This window comes from Drosophila navojoa, chromosome 3 (genome assembly GCF_054131105.1).
Source record: "Drosophila navojoa isolate 15081-1374.11 chromosome 3, UAZ_NAV_1.0, whole genome shotgun sequence".
In the NCBI taxonomy this organism is placed as follows: Eukaryota; Metazoa; Arthropoda; class Insecta; order Diptera; family Drosophilidae; genus Drosophila; species Drosophila navojoa.
Window position 1 is genome coordinate 1182211 of NC_142891.1, and position 23624 is coordinate 1205834.

General features: G+C 38.7%; 2 protein-coding genes across 3 annotated transcripts in view; both read right to left on the bottom strand.

Moving 5' to 3' along the window:
* The window catches only part of LOC108649650 (uncharacterized), a 203819-nt gene extending 185000 nt beyond the window's left edge, over window positions 1-18819 (bottom strand). Inside the window, exon 1 of the mRNA XM_089258590.1 lies at window positions 18799-18819. The gene's annotated coding sequence lies outside the window, so the exon portion shown is untranslated. The remainder of the gene's footprint in view (window positions 1-18798) is intronic.
* Window positions 9801-12458, bottom strand: LOC108649280 (uncharacterized). 2 transcript variants are annotated; one of them, XM_030390920.2, is made up of 2 exons: window positions 12224-12458; window positions 9801-12156 (listed from the first exon to the last, which is right to left on the bottom strand). In XM_030390920.2, exons 1-2 carry the CDS (start codon window positions 12239-12241, stop codon window positions 10258-10260), a joined length of 1917 nt encoding a protein of 638 aa, XP_030246780.1. In that variant the 5' UTR covers window positions 12242-12458; the 3' UTR covers window positions 9801-10257. The 2 variants fall into 2 exon arrangements, with proteins under 2 accessions (XP_030246780.1, XP_089114147.1); XM_089258021.1 differs by having other exon boundaries at window positions 9804-12156; window positions 12228-12458.
* Window positions 18820-23624: the final 4805 nt, after the last annotated feature.

Consider the following 23624-nt stretch of genomic DNA (forward strand, 5'->3'; position numbering starts at 1 on the left):
GCAGTGCGTTGTCCGTTGTGCAGTTTGTTGTTTAGCCATAAGCCCCTGCACACACTCACACACACACACACACACAGACACAGTCGAATATATGTATGTGTACATAAATATTCGATATGTGCCCGGTGCTTTAGTGCTTTACAATCCGCTTAACTGTAACTTGAGCACAAATTGCATTTAGTAGCATCAACTGTGCCCTCTTCCATACTCTGCCCCTCTCTCACTCTCTCTCTCTCTCCCACTCCTTCTCAATCTTTCTCGCTCTCTACTGCCATACTTATCCCTTTGCTTATCAAGCTTTAGCTACTTAAGTTTACGCTAGTTGTTACATTAAAAGGTTAGAGGGTATGCCTTAAAGGGGGCGTGGTCGTAACAAATGAATAAATGCGATTTTAAGAAAGAAACAAAATTGCATTTAAAATATTAATTATTAATAAATAATTTATAATAAATCAATTAAAATTAATAAAAAAAAAAAAAATAAAATATTACAAATAAAATAAATAAAATAAAAATTTAATAATAAAAAATAAATAAATAAAACTGAATAAAATATAAATTATACGAAATGTGACGTTTTTAATTAATTATTAATAGTAAAAGAATAATAAAAAATAATAATAATATAAAATAATATAATATAAAAATATAAAATTTAAAAAAATGTTAAAAATAAAATAAGTTAAATATGTGGCTTGCGATGTTGATTTTTCGGCTATAAATACAGAAATAAAAATATAAAAATAATTAATAATATATGTATATCAATATATTAATTTGCTAGATTTTTCATCTAATCATACTTTACTTCCATTGATTTCCTAATTAGAGGGTATCTTTTAGCTATTCACTCTTTGCATTTCCATTGCGCTTTCTTCTTACTTTTTTCTCGAGTTGCGTTCGTTACGCTCGCATTTATTTGCCATTTTTCAAACAGCGCGCAGTTTATTGAAAACTACACTCAGTTTAATTGAATGGCTGCGCCAAAGGTTTTTAAGGGGCAACACCAGCCCCAACACAATCGCCCTACAAAGAGTCAGAATGAACCCAGTTGCCCCCTCAAAGCCCCAATTCGAATGCTTTCAAAGTCAATTGTTTGCGTGTGCGTGTGTGTGTGTGTGCGTGCTTTTCTCTCTGTGTGTGTGTGCGTGATTCTCTCTCTGTGTGTGTGTGTGTGTGTGCGTGGCAAAGTTTTTGCTCAGCACAAAAGTTGAGCGTATTTTCATTTTTTCACGCCAATGGGCCAAATTATAATTTCAGCTAAAAAGAGCCAGGAGCAGCTGAGGGCGGGAGAGGGAGTGGCCTCTACAAAGGCGCCGTCTATAGCCGAAAGTGCTTTATGGCAAAGTTTTTGTTCCGCACTTAGTTTTCAATTATGAAATTTGCATTATCGCCGACCACTTGCCAAACACAATATTGATATTGATTTTAACTTGCTTTCTATGGCTATATATATGAAGATATAGATATATACACAATTCATTTGACTTGATTTATGCAGCTCTCAATTACCTAATTGCCGGCGAGTCGAACCGAGTCGTCCTTTCGGCCAAATTGAGCAATTGATTGTCGTGCGATTGCGATTGCAGTTGCTTTCGTTGTCTTAGTTGCATTTTCTTGTGCAATTAAGAAAGTGGCCCCAAAGGACGAGCTCCCATGTGTCCTGCACTCTGCACACGGTATTTAATATGTCCTTGCAGATAACAAATAAATAGTAGATATATATATGCAAAGGGCTGCATGACTTCACTCACAACATGCGACACATGGATTCCATTATAATGTCGAAAGAGTGAGCGAGATGCATAGACCATTCGGACTGTGAGTTGGAGTGCATCACAATTAACTGCCCTCAACAAAATGAGCGAGAGAAAATGAAGCCTAAAACGTAATGAAAAAGATGCCAACGCGTAAAGGCATCGAGTCGTTTCGTATTACTACTTCGTATTTGCTCGGCTCGCTCACTTAAAGCTCGAGCCTCGGCGCAGAGAAATCAAAGCACAACAAAATCAGTGCGCTGCGATCGCTCAAACGGAATGGACGCATTTCTTTATGCTGCGCGTTTTGCGATCCTCTATCTCTCTCTCTCTCTCCTAGAGCATTAGAATGGCAATTTTTTTCACAACGGGTCGTCAGCAGACGAGAATGGAAAAGAATGAAGAGAAGCAAGATCTTTGCTAGAATAAATTTAAAGAGAGTATTAAGCCATTTGGATTAGTGCACTGCATGTAAGTGAACTGGAAGTGTGAAAGAGAGAGAGAGGGAAGTGAAGAAACGAAATCGTTACAGCATGCATGTTAGCGCACTCTCATCGTAATCTCTGTGCACATTGCTATAAAATCAGTTTTCATATGAAACTCGAGGTGGTCGGTCGCTTTATGGACTTGCGCCAGCATAAAGGGGGAAGAGACGAGAGCTGCAGTTGTATCGATGTCTTTGCCCACATGCAGGACACATTCTCCATGGCAAATAAAAATAATTTTATGGCATATAAGATCTCAGCTTTTACAGATGATAGTATACATAACAAACACACACACACACACATACATATCTGAGCTTACTCCTTGTGACTTGCAGTCCACTCAAAGTACTTATGCCTCACTACTTACCTAGCCAGCTTAGTATATTTACAGCTAGCTTAATATATTTATAGCTTGCATTACTTAAACTATGCCCAGCTTAATATATACATATGTATGTATGTGTCTCTTCTCAAGGCATACCCAAGGTTATCTGGCTTAAGAGACTCCTGCCAGCTGTTGCTTAGCTATGAGCTTACCAAATGCCGCTGTTGTATGCCAAGGAATGCCACGCCCCCAAACTAAAGACAGGCAGTCATTGAGGCATTGTCTGTTGTCTTGCGGCATATGCTAATTGGTCGAGGAAATGTGGCCAGAGTGAAGGACAGAGACAAAGAGAGAGAGAGAGAGATAGAGCGTGTGTGCAACAGTTTAACCTGCATCAATATTATTGATTGCGAGACAATTCGTTGAATGGTCGATAAATTGTGCGGCTGGCAGGTAAATTGAACTAATGAAATATTTACAGTTGAGCAGCGCAAAACCCGCGGTGCCAAACCCGATTCAGAGTTCATTAGCTGCGGCCGAGAAGTCAAACGAAAAGTTTTGACTGCCTTATGATAAATGTAAGTGCGAACCGCAGGGCAACAAATCACAGAAACTAGCTAAAGTTTAATTTGAATTTGCGCAAGTTGGGCCAAAGTTTTCTCTACTCTGCCTCGTTCTCTCTCTCTCGTACTCTCTTTCTGTCTCGCTTTATCGCACTTGCCGCTGCGACAAATGCGCGGCAATTACGCTTTAAAGCCCGCAACAAATTGATTGCCATTCAAAAGGTGCCTCTCTCTCTGTGGGTGTGTGTGTGTTTTAAAATAATTCACATCGATAATGGCGCTTTAATCGCACAAAACTTCCGGCAATTTGGCAAAAGAGTGTTGAGTGGAGCCCCGAGTTCGGATTTGGCTTCTTCCAACTGCTCGAGTCGATTTGTTGTTGATTTGCCGCCGGCATTGAAGCGGCTCTTCACGCTGTGTATGTGTGTGTGTGTGCTTAGATGTTGCCCTTCTTGAATGCCTTGCTGTGCTAATTTTGTTAATGTATCCTGTGCACACACACACAGTCATACACACCCACACACACACACACACAGGGAGAAGCACTCCTTAATTTCGTGTTTTGCTTAACTTTTCCAACACTGTGCAGCGGTCTACAAATCCGGCCGGCTTTGTGCAATCAACGTTAACTTGTTTCTGCCCTATTTCAATTTTTCTTTTCCTTTCTTATCCGTTCTGTCGGGCTGCTCCGCATGGAAGATAAACAAACTCCCAGCCGGTGCCTGGGCTCTGTGATATGCAAATGTTTATTTAGAGAGTTTTTAGCTTACGCACAGCCGGGCGTATGCGTAATGTGAGCCGCACACTCGGCGTATGTGTGATGCGTAATGCGTAATGCCACACTTAAACACTTCATTAGCGCGCAAACTGAGCCACGAACCATTTCACATTTCACGTGGCGCCATCTCTTGAGCTTTGCTCTCAAATCCTTTTGCTTCACATTTTCTTCTTCTATTGCGAACTTGTCGAAGCGCATGAAATTGGCTCAAAATTAACGCATGACCAGCTGCCAAAGCAGGACAAAGCACACGTGATGGCCAAGTACAGATCGAACAAAGCAAGTTTACTGTTGCTGCCACTTGCAACAGGACACCAGCAGCAGCAGCAGCAGCAGCAGGGGGAGGAGGAGTAGCAGCAAGTGCAGCAGTAGGCGCTGCAGCAGCAACAGCCGCACCAGCAGCATCAGTAGGAGGAGGAACAACAGCAGCAACAGGAGGAGGAGTAGCAGCAACTGCAGCAGCAGGCGCTGCAGAAGAAGCAGGAGAAGCAGCAGCAGCAGTTACTGCTAAAGCCGTTACACTTCAATGACTCCTTCGAATTCCATTCAAGATGAAAGAAAAAGTGAATTTCTATGCAAATTTGATATATATACAACATTTGGATATATTTTAAGGTATGTATATGTAATTATTAAATTTATGTATTTTACAACTTTGATTGGTAAACTTAAAGAAAATAGAAAGTAATAAGTAATACAGCAGAAGTCGAACTTATTTTCTACTGGTTATCGATAAAAATCGATATGTGGTTATAGGCTAAACCTTACTTCTTTTTTTTATACACAGCTCGCAAGCTGCACCAATAACAACAATTGGTTTTCTAAGTAAATTGCACCTTCATTTAATTAAATTATTCATATACTTCATAAATAATTGTTTGTAAACATTTCTATTGATGTTTGCATTAATTTCTATATTTATTGGACTTAAATATTTATTTAAGTTTTTAATACACAATTTAAAATGTATTGAATTTACATGACTATTAAATGAGCCATCTCTCTCTCTCTCTCTCTCTCTTCCATTTGCTGGATCAACGAAATTAGCTAAGCATTATTAAATAATCAGCCACATTTGTGACTAAATGCCATGAATAGTAATCAAAATATCAAAATATCAAAATTTACATTTATTCCATTAGCATAATTTGCAAGCGAATTAATGCAACTGCCAATTGTAGGATAATTTATAAATATATATATGTATATAAAAATAAATATATACATACCCATTCAGAATTTGGCAGCCCACGCAGAATGCATAAATAATTTATTTGCTGCACGCGGCACAAATTTGAATCGCGCATTCCATTGCCAATTAACATCAAAGCATCATATATATATATGTATGTATATATATATTTATATTCACATTTATATTTGACCCACAACAAGTTGCGAAATTCGCACAAATTTGTGGCACTTACCGCGCGGCTGTTGCACGCATAATTCTGCAACTGCAGCAGCAATTTGCAAACAAGCAATCGCATGCATATTCAGGCGGGCTCTGAGCATATCTCTGCCAGAGGGGCGAGGGCGTGGCATATAACTTCATATAGAGATTGCTGCGTCTGCTATGACCGTTTGCCAATGCACGTAATCAATTTTATATAAATTTTTTCAAGTTTTGCTTGCCATTCGTTTTACCATGCACCCACTCCCCGCTCCCCTCTCTGCCTCTATCGCTTGTTTACAAAATGGAAGCGCCCGTAAAAGTATGCTATGAAATTTGTATAGCTGCAGCGCTTCGACGACTTTGAACGCATCAACGGCAATCGAGCGTTGCTGAAAATAAAATACCAAAGAATAAAAAAATATAGCACAAAGGCAATGTATTTACGCATTTTTGCATTTACTTGTTTTTCTATTTTTCAGATTTGCTCTTAAAAATCTCTTTTTTTCTTGGTAAATATTTTAAATGTTTTGCGTGCATTTGCAGCTATTTCTGTTTGCTTGCTGATTAAGGCAGCGAAACCTGGCACAGGTATTGATCGTATGTCACTGTTGTAATACAGTGAGTGCTGTAAGTATCCTTCTTCGTTAAGCCCAGATTTAGATCAGTGCATATATAAAATCTCTATTCTGAAAGGGTTTTGATGATTATCATATATGTATATAAATAATATAAAATAATATGAAAAATAATATTAATACAAAATCATTTATATATTATAGAATGTAATACATTGAAATTGAAATTGAAAAAATGTATGCATACTAATTATTACATTTTAAAATATTTTTAATGAATATTTTTATAATTTTATTTTTTTTGCATATCGTATAGGTTTATATATATTATATTTACAAAAAAAAAAAAAAAAAATAAAAAAATAAATAAAATAAAATAAATAAATAAAATAAAATAAAAAATAAATAAAAAATACTTCTATGATTTTTTTCAATACATTTCTTAGTAAGTAGTATATATAACATACAATAATACAATGTTTTCATCATGTTTCATGATATTTAATATTTTCAAGTCCTGTACCCTCCATATAGGCTATATAATTAAGTGAAAGCTTTTAAGCCCAATTAAAAATGTTAGCCCAGAGCAATCAGCGTAAGCATGTGGGTGCACACTCTTCTCTATGTGTGTGCGTGTGTGTGTGTGTGTGCATACGTGTGTGCTATTTGTATGGAATTGTTGCTATTTATATAATTCACGCAACGTTGAAACTGGCGCGCCAAAGTTTGTCGAGCTAAATGCGAATATAATAACAGCAGCAAGTCGTGTTGCATTTTCCGGTTGCAAGCTCTGGCGCTGCGGCTGACATTTTGTGGCATGTTGGCGGCCTGGTCGCAAATGTGTGTCGTCCAAGTTGGGGGCTCAACTTTAAGCTGTGCGCCAAGTTTAATGCAGTTTGTCGTTGACAAAAAGAAAAGCGAACGAAAATAAAAATGAAACTGCGAGCACAATTCGGCTGCAACAATCGAAAGAAAAGCGTGTGGCATACAATTTGGCGTCGCCGGCGTCGTCAATGCAAGGAAAATCGAAAAGACGAACGAGTCGAACGGCAAAGGAACGTGGCAACTGTACATATCGTGTGCATTTGCCGTTACTTTTGCCCAAGCCATTTTGACAGTTTGTTAAATTACGCGACATTAACTTAATAGACTTCCCCACATACATGTATATATATGTGTATATATTTTTGGCAGACATTTGGCAGCTGCAGCCACAAGGCCAAAAGCAATACAAAATACAAAATAACAAACAGTTACGTGTGTGTGTGTGTGTGTACGTACCAGGCATAAAAATTGAACACACATTACCTACAACAACATATCGACATCTATCTATATACATCTCTATCTCTATCTATAGATATATATGTATGTATATATTGTATATATGGCCACACTCACTCGACTCTGTCTTCGCCGTCGACAGAGGCAGAGGCAGAGGCAGCGCAATATCAATTTTTATTGAGCTCCAATGTGGAGTGGAAGACATAAAAATGTTTACTATACTTTTTTAAAGCGCACTTTCAGACGCTTTCAGCGCACTTGTTTGATGCCAACATGAACGAAAATGTGTACATAAATCATGCTTAAGGAATAGCCCACACCACAAACACCCTGCAGATGGGTATAGCGCACTCAGCAAATACACTTAAGCGGGCCAGCGAGGAAATTTCGAAAGTTTTGGCCAACTCAATTAATGAACAAGTAAGAAAGCTCTAGTCGAGACTGCTCGACTACGAGATCCCCTGAACCCTACAAGCAACTGATATTTCAATAATAATTAGCACACACACACTCACACACACACACACACGCATACATACAAATACACGCACACACACACGCATACAAACAAACACACGCATATACACACACTCACATATACAGGCGATTGCGCTTGGGTTGCGCTGCAGTGTTGGCAATATAATGACAACTTATTTGTTGAATAATTTAATTTCTAGACGTACGATCGTAATGAAACTTTCAGAACGTAATCATAATGTTAAAATGTATGTGTATACCGAAGCTCAAGTCTCTAGTATTTGATATACGACTTTTACAAAGATGAGGGTGAGGGGGTGAATTTAGGTGTGGGGGGTAAATTTTAACAAAAACCGAAATTGTATAAAATTCATCTTAATATACATTTTAAATTTGGAGACTCTAGCTTGAAAGATGTAGGAGATATAATTATTTAAGTGATCTTCGATAAGGTTTTTTATCGATAAAAAAATATCGGAATGAGTTATCGTTTTTTAGTGATAAACTCGATCTGCGCGTGATATATACGGACATTTTAAAAAAAAGTTGAGGTCTCTAGCTCTTATATCTTCTGAAATCGACGCGTTCATACATACGGACGGACGGACGGACGGACGGACGGACGGACGGACGGACGGACGGACGGACGGACGGACGGACGGACGGACAGACAGACGGACAGGGCCAAATCGACTCAGCTTGTCGTCCTGATCAAGAATATATATACTTTGTGGGGTCTGCCACGCCTCCTTCTGCCTGTTACATACTTTTAACAAAACCATTATACCCTGATTTCCCATTTTCAATGGGTTCAGGGTATAAAAATATCAAAAATTCTCTAAGAATAACAATAATATATGGGGTTGAGAATAGCATATGAGTAAGACTATAATATATGAGTATGAGAATTATAGTAAAAATGATATATGAATAAAATATGAGAATTATAAGTGAGTATGACAATAATATATGAGATATAACAATATAATATGAGTATAAAAATAATATATGGGTATAACAATAATATATAGGTATAAGAATAATATATGAGTATGACAATAATAAATGAGTATAACTATAATAATATGATATAACAATATAACAGTAATATGAGTATGACAATAAAAATATAGGAGTATGACTATAATATATGAGTATAACAATGATGTATGATGAGTATATGATTAAAATATGAGTATGAGAATTATAAATGAGTATGACAATAATATATGAGATATAATAATATTATAACATAAAAGTATATCAATATAGGGGTATAACAATAATACATATGTATAACAATAATATATGAGTATGACAATAATAAATGAGTATAACAATAATAATATGATATGACAATATAACAATAATATGAGTATGACAATAAAAATATAGGAGTATGACTATAATATATGAGTATAACAATGATGTATGATGAGTATATGATTAAAATATGAGTATGAGTATTATAAATGAGTATGACAATAATATATGAGATATAACAATATTATAACATAAAAGTATATCAATATAGGGGTATAACAATAATACATATGTATAACAATAATATATGAGTATGACAATAATAAATGAGTATAACAATATATGAGTATAACAATGATATATGAGCTTATGAATATAATGAGTATTAAAATAATATAATACGTACGACAAATATAACAAATTTATGGGAATATGACGATAATATAAGTATTACAATAACATAAGTATATGAATAAAAAATAAGTATGACAATAACATATGAGTATAACAGTATTATGAGTATAACATATGAGTACAAATAATATAAAAGTATAACAATAGTATGTACGTATAATTGAATTCATTTTTAACATAATAATTTAACAATTTGATTGAATTTAAATTTTTCCAATATATTTACATCATCATCATTATCACTTATATTATATTTTATCATTTATATTTTTATTTTATTAAAAAAATTGTTTTTAAATATTTAAGAAAGTAAAAATATTTTAGAAAATTTCTAGAAATGGTATTTATTTTCTTTTTTAATGAATTTGTCTTTTTTCTTTTTTTTTTTTTTAATTTAGTTAGAGAGGCTTTTTATTGTCGTTTTCAATTTATTGAGTATATATTCCCGTTTCAAATGTGGTATATGTAACGTATATAATTTTGACAAACATGTACATAAATGTAATACTTCAGTTAATCTATATTAATATTACAATTTAGTGGCTCTTGCTTAAATTAATGAATGTAATTACACTACGCTCAGCTGTGTTTTAGGTCAAGTATTCTCATGGTTCGTCTTACGGTTTCTGCTTCACATTCAGGAAATGATTATCAACCAGTTTCAAAAATAGATTTTAATGTTTTGAATATGTTCGATGCTATCAAATATGAACAGAGTCTTGTAGCAGGGAGTGCTTAAAACAAAAGTCCTTCTATTCAATTTCTGTATTTATTTATTGTCTGTGACATATTTTGTACTCCGGGATACACCTAAATGGCATTGACTGTATCCAAACAATGTCAGCTACTAATAATGCGGAACGAAAGCATCGGAGTTGATGTAAAGTCCAAAAATAGATACCCCATATCTATTCGAGTTATGTATTTGTCTCTCGGTTTACCCATTCCAGTTCATGTTGCGGTTCGCATTCATATTCATGTTCGGGTTTGAATTGGGATTGGGATTAAGGTTCGCGTTTCGGTTCACATTCGCGTTCGCGTTCCAGTTGTTGAGCAACTCGGCGACATTCTCCATGTTGAGCTCGAACAGGTCGTCGTCGTTGAAGACCATCTGGTGGTAGTCGTACTCCTCGTCGCTGAGGAAGCCCTCGTTGACCATGTAGCGATCGTGGTCCGGGTCGACCTCATCCTCGGAGCCGAAGCTGTCGTAGTCGTCCGAGTAGAAGTCGAACTCCAGCAGGTTCGACATGCGCACCAGGCACAGGTCGGACGAGGAGGGCGGGGTCAGGCAGGCGTCGACGATGTCCTTGGCGGCAACGTCCGCGTGCTGCAGACTGAACTCGCTTATCTTGCTGCCGTAGACGTGCATGCGGATGGGCAGCCGCCGCTGGTTGGTCTTGTCGCGCAGCTGGAGGCGCAGCTTGAAGATGATGTCGTGCAGCAGCTTCTCGGTGAGCCGCGGGCACTCCTCCAGGTGCAGCTCGCGCAGCTTGGGGCAGGCGAGCACCAGCCGCAGCACCGCCGCGTTGCTCAGGTTCGGCCAGTACTTGAGGTTGATCTGCTCCAGCTGCAGCAGCCGGAACGACTCCAGCTCGCGATCGCCCACGGCATTGTTGTGCGGCAGGCAGAGCGTGCGCAGCGCCTGCAGCTGCCCGATCTGCGCTAGCATCTCCGCATTGATCGAGTTCTGGCCGCGTGCCTCGAAGTGCAGCAGCTGCTGCGCCTTGTGCTCCACCAGCCAGGTGAGCAGCTCCGGCCGCAGCACGGTACCCTGCTCGTAGCTGTACAGGATCAGCTTCTTCAACGCCGGCAGCTTGGCTATGTGCTCGTACTCGTTGGCCGGGCCGCTGCTCAGCGTGATCTCCTCCAGCGCCGGGCAGCACTTGCCGCTGACCATCAGCTGGAAGCCCGTGGTGATGGTGTACACTGCCTTCAGGTTGAGCTCCCGCAGCCGGGTCAGCGCCTTGCAGATCCTGGGCAGGTACTTGGACTGCAGCCCGTTGCAGCTGGTCAGGCTCAGCTGCTCGATGCTCGCGGGCAGACAGTTCATGTTGACCCCGGTCAGCTGGTGGTTGTCCGACAGATCGAGCCACTTCAGCTGCGACAGGTGCTTGAGGGCCAACAGGCTGGAGTTGTTCAGGGCGCAGGCGCGCAGCTGCAGCTCCTCCAGCTGCTCCAGCCTGGCGAAGATCTTGTGCATGTTGCGCACGGTCAGCTTGCTCGCCGTGACCCGCATCGAGCGCAGATTGACGCAGTGCAGCCCGAAGAACTCGCACAGTCGCTGGCAGCGACCCGGCGGAATGATGCCCTCGATGCGCTGGACGTGCCGGCCCGAGAGCACGAAGAAGTCGCGCATGTCCCACACGGTCATCGCGTCGAACACGTCGAAGCTGATGCTCCGGTGCAGCGCCGGCGACACCTGCTGATAGACGGACCGGAAGCGTGTGCAGCTCCTGGCGAAGTGGATGCGGTCGGGCAGCGTGAGCTGACGGATGATGTGCTCCAGACAGTGGTCATTCAGCTTCAATATATCCGATGCCCCGCCAACTGCTCCTGCTGCTGCCGGCTCCTCCGGCTGGCCGCCATAGGCATCCGGCTGGTGCCAGCTGTCGTTGGCCTGCACCGACAGCCGCCGCCCGTTGATCATGTGCAGGGACTTGCGCAGGGCCGTGGCCGCGTCGCGCGGATTGCTGAAGTAGACGTAGCCCGTTTTGGTCTTGCGGCAGAGCTCGTGCGGCTGCGGCTGCTGCTTGCGGTGCGCCTGGCTGGTGAACAGCTGCAGCCGCAGCACGCGGCCAAAGCTCCCGAAGTATGCCAGCACCTCCTGCTGCTGCAGCTGCAAGGAGAACGAACGGCTCAGGTCACAAACAACGTTAAGCATAATAAGCAAAGGCCACACCCACTTGCCTCGGCTGCCACATTGTAGAGGAACAGCTTCTTCACCACAATGTGATCCTCGGTGTAGGCGATGCTCTTCCTGAAATAGTAGTTCTGCTGCGAGGGATTGTTTATGAAATTTGCCATTTTTCGGGTCACCAGCCCCGATCCACAGATACACGCCTTTGCCCAGTTTCTATATATTCCGGGCGTACAGCTCGATGCTAGCTAATGCTCGGCATGCTCTACACGAGTCTATTTCCCTTCACATTTCGTTGATTTATTTATAATGAAAATATTTTGCTTACAATTTTTATTTTGTTTATTACATTTATTTTTAATTTTTTTATTATTATTTTATATAATTTTTAGATTATTTTGTTTTGTTTTGAGAATATTAAATATTTATGCATTTTATTTTATTTAAAAAATTTTAAATTACATAAAATCATATAAATTGTTATTATTATTATTATTTATTTTGTATATAAATTTATATTTTAAAAAAATTAGAATTTATTGTTATTTTTTTATTGTTTTATTTTTTGTTTTAAAAATATTAAATATTTATGCATTTTATTTTATTTAAAAAATTTTAAATAAAAAAAAATCATATAAATTGCAATTATTATAATTATTGTTATTTTTATTTTTAATTTTAATTTATATCTTATAATTTTAATGATTTTTGTATTAAATTTTTGTTTTTCTTTTCTTAAAAAATTCTTTTATATTTTTTTCTTTCACTTTTTTCCACTATAAGTCCTCAATATGATTCTTTTTCCTTTATTGTATATACAATGTGAGCTGTTCGATGTCTTCCATTCTCTAGCGATTCGCACACAATTTTGCCGCAAGTCTCGGCGAACGTAATTCCAGTGCTTCCTATGAGCCGGAAAGCGTATTAAAAATCTGTCACAAGTGCAGGCAACCAGGAGATCTAGGTGCCCAGATATGCGTGTATGCTTGAGCGTGTGAAAGAGTGAGAGGGGGAGAGAGAGTGAGAGAGAGAGAGGGCGACAACAGACGAAAAAAAATTGCATGTGCTGCAGAAATTAGTAGGGACGCGTCTCTTGTTACGCTGCAATGCCTGTGCCGATGGTTTTGCTGCGTTAAGCAATAAGGCATACACACACACAGTGACACACACACACACACACACACACGTACAAATACGCACTTGAAGAGCTGCACTTACATAAACCCAGCCCCAGCAGCACGAGAATGTGGCCAGAGCAAACTCATCCAGTTACCCACGGCACACACTAAAGGGCACGAAATGAGCTTGAAAACGGAGAAAATGGAAAAGTGCAGCTAGATGATTATTCAGTAGGTCGTAAGCATAAATCGGAGTGCGTGGAAAATGCGTAAGCTGGAAAAGAGTGATTGTGCATACATATATAAATATAGTAAAAATAGAAAAATTTGCAGTAGAGTGTAAAATCAATGTTTAGTATATAAGAAATTAAATAGTATATCGGAATCTTTTTTCTTTTTATGTTAAACTGAGCAATAATTTACTTTTTCAGTGTTGGGCAAGGCAAAAAGAGCATAAGCAAAAAATAAATTTTTGGATACCTAATTTGTCCAAGTTCTCTTAATTATAAAATTAAATAAATTATTGCTTCATCTGTAAAAATATCTTTACTTTGAAATATCAGGATATTATCATAAAAATTCCATTTACAGAAACAACAAAAATCGGTATTAATAAAGGAATATTATCAATGATCATTAGACTGAGTATATTTAAATAATGTTTAATGAAGTCAAAAATCTACTAAAAATATATTTGCTTCTTGAGCTTTGCAGAAGTAAAAGAAATCAGCAGACTTTATAAAATCTAAAATCTAATGAGGAAACTAAAATGAAATATATTTCTCAATTTAAATACCAACTCGCTTATCAACATATTTTTCCACATGATTGCTTCATTCAGTTATCTGCACTTTTAGCATGCACTCCAGTCCGACTGGGTGCATACGTATATCACTCAGTGTTATAGTTATCAGCATAGTTGCTGCCTTGTTGCATTGTTGTTGCTGCTGCTTCCGTTCTACGTTTGCCTCCGTTTCCCAGACACTTGAAACTGCTAACAACGCACGCTGGCGTTAACATTCTGAATTGTTGCTGTTGTTGTTGTTGTTGCTGTTGCTGCTGCTGCTGCAGTTGCTGCTGCTGTTGTTAGTTGGCATCCATAAATTCTTGCATTAATGGCAATGCGCTGCCTGTTGGAGAGATGAAGGGGCGTGGCTGCATTTGATGCTTCCTCTTTCATGTAAATGTCACCAAGGCAAAACTTTGCAATGATTGCAACAGAACAACAACAACAACAACAACAATAACTGAATCAACCCTGCCCTCCAGCATCTAGCACAAAATCCCAGCTATCAGCTCTGGCAGCGCGTTCTGATTGCGGTTGCAGCTGGCAATAGAAAATAAATAAATAAAAATCAGAATGAAAGAATTTTGTCAACATATTTTTTACAAGATTTATTTTTATATACATATACATATATATATTCACGATTTTCACGCATTTGCCTGGCGACAAGTTTGGCTCGATCTCATTCTATTTCTATATATAGTAGTTGATATAAAATCCAATTTGAGCGTTGGCCAGGATGGCAAGGATGAGTTTATCTTAAGTAGTTTTTCAGGCGAATTCCCTCGAGCTGCGGGACCTGGGCGTGGGCGTAAGGGCGTAGGACCAAAGGATGTTCGCACAATTCCAGCATTAAAATTCAATACACAGTCAAACATAAATTCGATAAGTTTGAATTCGGGCAGCCGAGCGAAAGAATGTGATAGGGAAGGGAGGGGGAGAAGGGGGGAGAAAGAGAGAGCTCAACATGTTTTATTTGGCCAAGCGACGTGCGTACAAAAAAAAAAAAAAAAAAAAAAAAAAAAAAAAAAATACATAGTATGAATGCATTTGTGTGTTGTGTGTGCGTGTGTGTGTGTGTGTGTGGAAAGCATAAATTCAATAGTCGCCAACATGCGACTGCCCCTGCGACTGCCCCCTTGGCTCTAGCAAATAAAATAAAACTTTATTGACACAAACATAAAACTCCCAAATGGACATTGTCTGTCTCCTTCGCTCTCTCTCTCGCTCCCTCTCTTTCGCTCCCAGCGACTCTTTTGTGTGTAAGCAGACAAATTTATGCATGTGCAAATATTGTCGGCATTTGATAAAACATATTGACAAACATTCGCATTGAACTTTAAACAAATCTCCGCTACACATAAAAGAAGAGGAAAGAAAACTTTTTTGTGTGGGCCAAAAGAAACTAGTGTTGACAATGGTCAAAAGTTGTTTAAGAACTGTGAGCTCACAAGTGCCAATCACTTGAGCAGAGTCGCTGCGTGCAGAGCGCAAATAACAGTCAGACAGTGGCAGTCGTCAGTATGCAGACCAGAGACGAAGTCCAGTTGTGCGCCAAACGAACTAGAAGAAATTATAATCACATCACACACTAAACCATCCACTTGATAGTCGGGAATGTAATATATGCATACTGTAGCTCGATTATAGAGCATACTGGAATGAAGAACAGAGAGAAGTAGCAGTTATGCTTAGGATTATCAGCGAGAAGCAACGATGGAGTTTGGCTTAGAACTCTGCAAAGAACGGCACACTAATAAAAAAAACCTCATTGAGAATCGGAATGTCTTAAGCATAATCACTATGCTTGGGCAACATTTAAATAGTTATATATGTATACTAAAAAATATTTGAACTTCGTTATGAATATATTTGATAAGGAAAATAATTACCAGTTCAGTATAAATTTTCATAATATTTGCAATTAAATTTGGCATAATTTAAATATTTGCAATTGATTTAGCATAGTTTTTAATTTATTTTTTTTATTTATTTTTTTTTTTTTAATTTTATAATTATATTTTATTTTACTTTTATAATAATTATATAAAAATATATACACCATATATTTACATATCCATATAAATAAGCATTAATAAAATTATTTTATATACTCCAACATATCCATATTCATTATAAATACAATATATATACAATTTTGTTACCATTTATATTATTTGATATAAACAAGCGCTACTTGAGTCTGTTTACCCAAATCAAATCAGGCCGCTTTTCTCACTCTTGGAATAAACTTTGCTTTAAGTGCAAATAAAAGTCATTTTTATTCGGTTTCATTCCGAGTCTTAAGCTCTTCATATCAGCACCAATAAAAGAACATGCAGAACTTTTTATGCGCCAACTTTTAATACTTGAGCCCTTTTTGCCTGTATACCCATTGAGTACAAGAAGTGGCACAAGGTTGCTTGAATAATATAATATCAAGTAAAGATGAATTACTGAAATATATTAAAATCTATGATTCTGAATCCTTCAATGGAATCGACTCTATTATTATATTATTTTTAATCCACATCTGAATAACAGAAATCACAAATACACAGGATATTTACTAGTCGAGCATTGTCTACTTGAGCAGCTTTACAGGTTTTTATTTTATTTTTGTTTTTTCTGCAACTGCTGTTGCTGTTGTTTGGCTCATTTAACGAAACGAAACAATTAAAACGGCTTTTGCACTAAACTGGCAAAAAACAGTTAAGCGACAGTTATGCGAGAGTATGTGTGTGTGTGAGTGTATGTGTGCTTGTATGTGTAGCAGCTTAAAATGCGAAAGTATTTTGCATTTGCCGCCTAATAGAACTTTAATTGTTTTTTCTTGCCAAGGGCTGCATTAAAATGCCTTTCAGCTGCGAGACTTGAACTATGAGAGAGTGAGAGAGGGAGAGCAGGAGAGTGAGCGAGAGTGAGAGAGTGAGTGGCAACTATTGACGCTTGGCATATGCAAGTTGATATGCCAAAAAAACAAGAGCTCGCATTGAGATTGAGATTGAGATTGAGTCCTGCAGCAACTTTGCCAGACTTATGGCCAAAAAGTTGCACAACTTGATATTGGCTCGATAAGGCGCACAGGCACGAACCGGGCCAAAGAACGTGGCAGAGGCGGAGGCGGAGGCAGCGGCAGCGGCAGCGGCAGCGGCGGAGGCAGAACGTGCGAAATTCTTTAGGCAAATTTCCACAGTTTTTGACATGTGCGACATTAGATTGAACGGCAGCTACATAAAGGATATGTGAGTGTGCTCATGTGCATATTTGTGTGTGTGTGTGTGCGTGTGTGTGTGTGCCAGTGTGTGTGTGTGTGGGTGACTTTCATTATGCTTAGCGCTAGCTATAGCCGCCACTAATAAAAGCTTTATGGCAGCCCACACTCACACCCACACACACACACACACTCACACACACACAGACGATGCAACCAAGAACCTAACGCTTAGGTAGACCCATTGCGCCTGCCATTCAACTTATTGCCTCCAACTCGCCCCCCGTCAACCCCCCACTGCATATAGGCCCGCTCTGTTCCTGTTGGCTGTATCGTGGTCCCCGTTTCCTCCCGTATTTTGTGTGTCTGTGAAAATATTTTCAAAGTCTTAACCTCACTGGCTGAGCAATCATAAATCAAATGCCGTCGCTCTACCTTTTGTTGCTTGAGTGCTCACACACTCTCGCTCACAGACACACATTCAAATACACCCGCACTCACACACACACACACACACACATGCACACATACCTATGAGCTGTTGTCGTCATCGTGTAGCTTAAATTTTATTTATGGCTCAAACTGCTCCTTTTACTAGTAGCTGTATGTTACTGTGTGTGTGTGTCTGTGTGTGTGTGCGCGCCTGTGTCTAACATGCGAAAATGCCGACACACGCGTTCAGGAGAAATCGAGTTTAAAAGCCTTGGGGCTGAGCATGCCAGACTGTGTGATATGCTGTTTATATATTCAACAATTCACAGCAATTCACTCCATCAATATTTAAAGTAGCTTGGTTGAATAGCCTACAAATAAATTTAGCTGGAATTTTTAATTTAATTTGTTTGGTATTTTTTATAATTATCTATTATTATTTTAATTTATTATTATTACTATTATTCATATTATTATTATTATTATCGTTAATATTATTATTATATCCTTAATAATATTATTATTATTCATTAATATTATTATTTATTAATTTTAATTAATTTTTATAAATATTTTAATAACTAATAAAAATTGGAATAAATTTTAATAAATATGAAAATATAGATTTTAATTATTATCATAATATTAGTAGTATATCCTTAATAATATTATTATTATTTATTTTTATTACTATTATTCATATTATTATTATTATTATCATTAATAATATTATTATATCCTTAATAATATTATTATTATTCATTAATATTATTATTTATTAATTTTAATTAATTTTTATAAATATTTTAATAACTAATAAAAATTGGAATAAATTTTAATAATTATGAAAATATAAATTTTAAATGGTAAAATAATAATATTTATTGCTATGAATTCATCCTGAATAGTAAGGAAATTCTTAAGCTTTTCAATGCCCAGATGCATCAACTATTCCATTTTTTCCAGGGTATTTTTCTAGGCGGAGGGCCACAAAGCAGTGGCAGTGAATAAAGTTTAGTGTCTATCAACATGCAGCGCATCGAACCCAGGCGCTGAGGCTTTTCTTTCCCCTTGTTGCTGTTGTTGTTGCCTACTTATGTTTTTTGTTTTTTGTGTGCCAAAGGAATTGGGAAATTGTGAAACAGCTTGCGACAAAATAGTTGATCAAAAGTTTAAATTATATGAAAAAAGAGGAGCTCGAAATAAATATGAAATGTGCGGCATTAATCAAAAGTTCCATAAATAGCAGAGCTACAATCCATTGATGAGACAGACAGAGCGAGAGGAAGATGGAGAGAGGGAGTGGGAGGAATAGAGACAGCATTTCAATGCTGTTTCTATTTTTGGTTGCCTTTTGCATTCCATTTTTGGGCAAAGTGAAGCAAAAAACGTGAGCAATAAATATGAAAGGAATACAAAGAGAAACAAAAACCAAAATAGAAGTGAAAGAGGAGAGCTGAGGATAAATTTATTGCCCGGCGCAATTGTTGCGCTGCGAACATGGGGCGGATGAGCGACGTTGTCGACAAGCTGACTGCACAGCTGATTGAAGCTGACATTTAGCCATAGAATGTGCGGTGGGGGCTAGCATACAGGCAGAGGGGGCGTGGCTGACTGACTGACTAGAAAAAATGGCCAAAAAGCGGACAGCGTTTAGCTATTGCAATGCTTCACTGGCTGCCCCTCCTGTCCCACTGTCTGCCAGCTATATTCATAATATTGTGGCACGTGTGTATGTGTGCGTGTGTGTTTGCTGGTCAATGATTTGTGCATATTTGAAATTTTTGTTGGCTGCAGCCGCTAACCGAAACCGAAAGAGGCGCCAAAATGTGTCACGTTCCACTGGGCAGCCATGCGGCTTTAACGCAATTAGCCACAACAAATGGCCAGCATGATGCAACATCATCATCGCCGTCGTTGTGATTAACATGATCATTATCTCGTGTCGCGGCACGTGCAACACGCGTTGGTTACACGCATCGCTTCCAGCTGCTCGGACGCTCAATCTGCCTACAATCCCTCTCTGTCCTTCTCTCTCTCTCTCTCTCTCCCTCTCTCTCTCTCTCTCTCTCTCTCTTTCTCTCCTTGCCGCATTGTGGCACAATGAACTGACAAGTGTAATTATGTTGCTGTGTTGCGAGTGCGAGTGGCTCTGCCCCGCTCAACATAACCGCTGATTGCAAGTTTATATCCGCGCAGTTCATGTTGAACGCGGCTCTTGCCACTTGCCCCGGCTTCCACTTGATGTTGCTGCAGCAAAGGAATCTTGGAGTATGATAAGGCTAAGATACCCTCTGTTTACTACGAGAGTTAATAACTCATGTGAGTCCAATAAGTGTGTTCTATGGAGGCATTTCTCTGTTAATGTTAATTTCTTAACATAGCTCTGTTGCTCTCAATTCTATTAACATTCCTCTGTTGACTGCAGTATGTTATGCTAAACTCTATTATATTAGTCATGTCTGATCTATATGGGAGTTGGCTCTCAGTGCCATTCAACCCCTTTGGCAGAAACTTCAACTACAGGGTATATTTAACGCAAAAGGGAACTTTATGTACATACATATATATGCAGAGTAAGCTATGGCATACTAAAGTAAACGAGTATCCACTAATTGGCTGCGTATGGGAGCCGCTCTGAATGTATCTTCCTTCACATTTTTTTGCTTGTTTTGTTTTTTTCTTTATGCAGCTGGCAGTTGGGATTGAGAAAAGTTTTTCGGCTGTGTTTATGCGGTGATTAGTTGCGGATTTTTATGTGCCAAGGATGGGCTTGAATGGTAAGTTAGTTAAGTAGTTGCCAGTTACCAGTTGCCAGCCGTCCAGGAACCTAATGAAAATTAGCAACATAAAATTGAAGCACAGTTGAGCACATGGAGACACGCGCAAGTGAAACTATACTAATTAGTGAAGGGAAAATAGTGTGAAACTACGATTAAATATTTGGTAACTAGGTAATTTGTTGGGTGGAAGGCGTTGAGTTAGCGATGTCTATGTAGGAATGAACGGAAATAGGATTTACTGTGACAATGACAATGACAATGACAATGACAATGACAATGACAATGACAATGACAATGACAATGACAATGACAATGACAATGACAATGACAATGACAATGACAATGACAATGACAATGACAATGACAATGACAATGACAATGACAATGACAATGACAATGACAATGACAATGACAATGACAATGACAATGACAATGACAATGACAATGACAATGACAATGAAAAAGAGTCATATAAGTGACTCAGTTCTTATTCAAAATAAAAGAGATGTCCGGCACCTGTGTATATCATTGTTAATGACAATGACAATGACAATGAAAAAGAGTCATATAAGTGACTCAGTTCTTATTCAAAATAAAAGAGATGTCCGGCACCTGTGTATATCATTGTTTACCTTAACTAAATTTATGAAATTCTTCAAACATAAAAAAGCAACACAGAATATACAATTTAGTTTAAAAGCAGAAATTTTCTTTGTGGAAATTGTTGGTTTTCAAGAAGAAATATAAAGCAAAATAAATTGAAAAATCTATTTGGCCTAAATATGTTTGTTATGTTGGGTAAACAATTGCATTGTTCGGGCACTTTTCTGCCTTTGGCATTTTTGTCTGTGGCCGGGCAGAGTGAATAGTGCAATAAATATTGCACAAAAATGTGTTGCACAACTGGCAAAAAAATAAAAATAAACAACAAAGCAGAGGGAAAAAATAAATAAAAATAATTTACTGGTCAAAAAAGTTGAAGCAACACATTTTCATTTTCATCAGAATTCATAATTTAGCAAGCCGCAAAAAGGCAAACAGACGGCAACGGGCGGGTGTTGGGCTCGGGGTTGGGGTTAGGGGTGCACAGCGGGCATTTAGATTAGTTGAGGGGCCGACGAGGAGACAAAGGGGCACTTTAAGTGAAACTAAACAGCGATGCAAGTGACGTTGTCGGATTGCGGTTGCACCAGGAGCGGCACCCTCTCTCTCTCTCGCTCTCTTTATGTCTCTCTGTGTGTGAATTGGCCAAGTGTCCTGGGTGTCCTTGCTGCAACTGGCAGTTGGCGTGCCTGCCTGCCTGCCTGCCTGCTTGCTTGATGGCCATGTTGTCGGCTTGGGCTATACAAATTAAAATTAATGATGCACTCACAACAAGCCACGGGAGACACACTCAGTCGCCCGCCTGCCGGCCCACCCACCTGGCTGTAAAAAAGGCGGACGGCGGCTGTTGTCACATAAAAACTACTTTACATGCGGGCTACATGGAACGACACTGAGCTAAGCTCTTGCACCTGGCCGGCCCAGCCACATTGCCAGAGAGCCACCTAATTTAATGCTAAAACGGCATCAACAGCACCTCTTGCGCCCTCTTGCCTGCCCCGCCCTGCCCCACCACCAGCCTGCTCTGCTCTCTCTCTCTCTCTCTCTCTCGTTTTGTGGCCATAGTGTTGGGCTTTTTATTTTAGTGTTGGAAATAATGTTGCATACGTTAAGGCGCTGCTTGCTAAATGTTTCATACCCACACACACACACACACACACACACACAGGGACAACGACAGGCAGTCAGGCAAAAGGTGCCCACAAAGATACACAACTCGCCAACTGAGTGGCTAAAATATGTTTATGTAGGTCGACTGGGGGGAAACCACTTCAATTTATTTTTGACCAACATATGGCAAAAGGGGAGGGGGGCCACCCCCAAAAAGTCGTGGGCCACTTTTTCAGTTGCCTCGCTGCTCGCCTGCTGCCGGTGTAGCCAGCCCAAGAGAGGCTGCATGGGTGTCTGCTTTGGTTAGTTAGCTGCCGTTTCGTGGTGCTACAACAACAACAACAACAACAGCAGCAGTAAGCACACGCTAACAAAACAAAAGCGTTTTGGCACAGATGCGAAAGCTCAGCCGACAGATTACCTGTAAAAATCGCAAGTGTTTTACTAAGATAAAGATTATTTTTCTATTATTTTAAGTAAGCAAAATAATTATATTATATATGCAGTAGGATACCGATAATTCGAAATGGCAAGCGGATCTGTTTCTTTTCAATTTACACAGCATTTCAAATTATCGAAAGGAATTTTTGTCAAGGGAATAGAATTTTTTTTTGATAAGTCGCGATTTTCGATTTAGCGTGTTACGAATCATCGAGACTCGACTTAATATTATTATTATATATATATATTTTTTTGTAATCCTTTATTTATCGATAACAATTATCATATATAATAATTAAACTCATGCTAATTTCTTTCAATATTTAATAGGAATTAATTCATAAATAGTTTACTGTTTTCTCTTCCTAGCAATGGTCTAACCTATGCTCAATTTAGAGTTTCAGCAACTAATAATTGAAATTTTTATCAATTATCGATAATATATTTTTCTCAAGCTCAATCATAGTCAAAATCTAGCTTGCTGAATGCTTATCGATCAATAAAGAATTCTTTTAGAGTTCAATTAAAGCCAAATATCTTTTCCATCGGGTCACACATTAGACTCTATGCTCTTGGCATACCCTTTCAGCTCAGCTGCCTGTGTGCAGGGTATCGGCAAAAACACGGGCAACATTGTTTCCGCTCAGCCGTTGTTTGGCTTTGTTTTGTTTAGTTTCAGTTTCCGTTTCTGTTTCGCTTCGCCTCGCTTTTTATCAGCACATGGTTAAGTGTTACTGCGAGTGTGTGTGTGTGCTCGTGTGTGTGTGTGTGTGTGTGTGTGTGTGTATGGGTCTATGTGTGTGTGCTTTGGCAAACGCTTTATTGTTATTTCACTTTTCATTATTGTTTTTGAAAACACAGCCATTTTCTTTTCATCAGCATTTCAATTAGGTTCGATGCGGCATGCACCATTTGGCTCGTCGCCCTAATGGGGCGGCAAAGCAAGCGTAAATGATGGG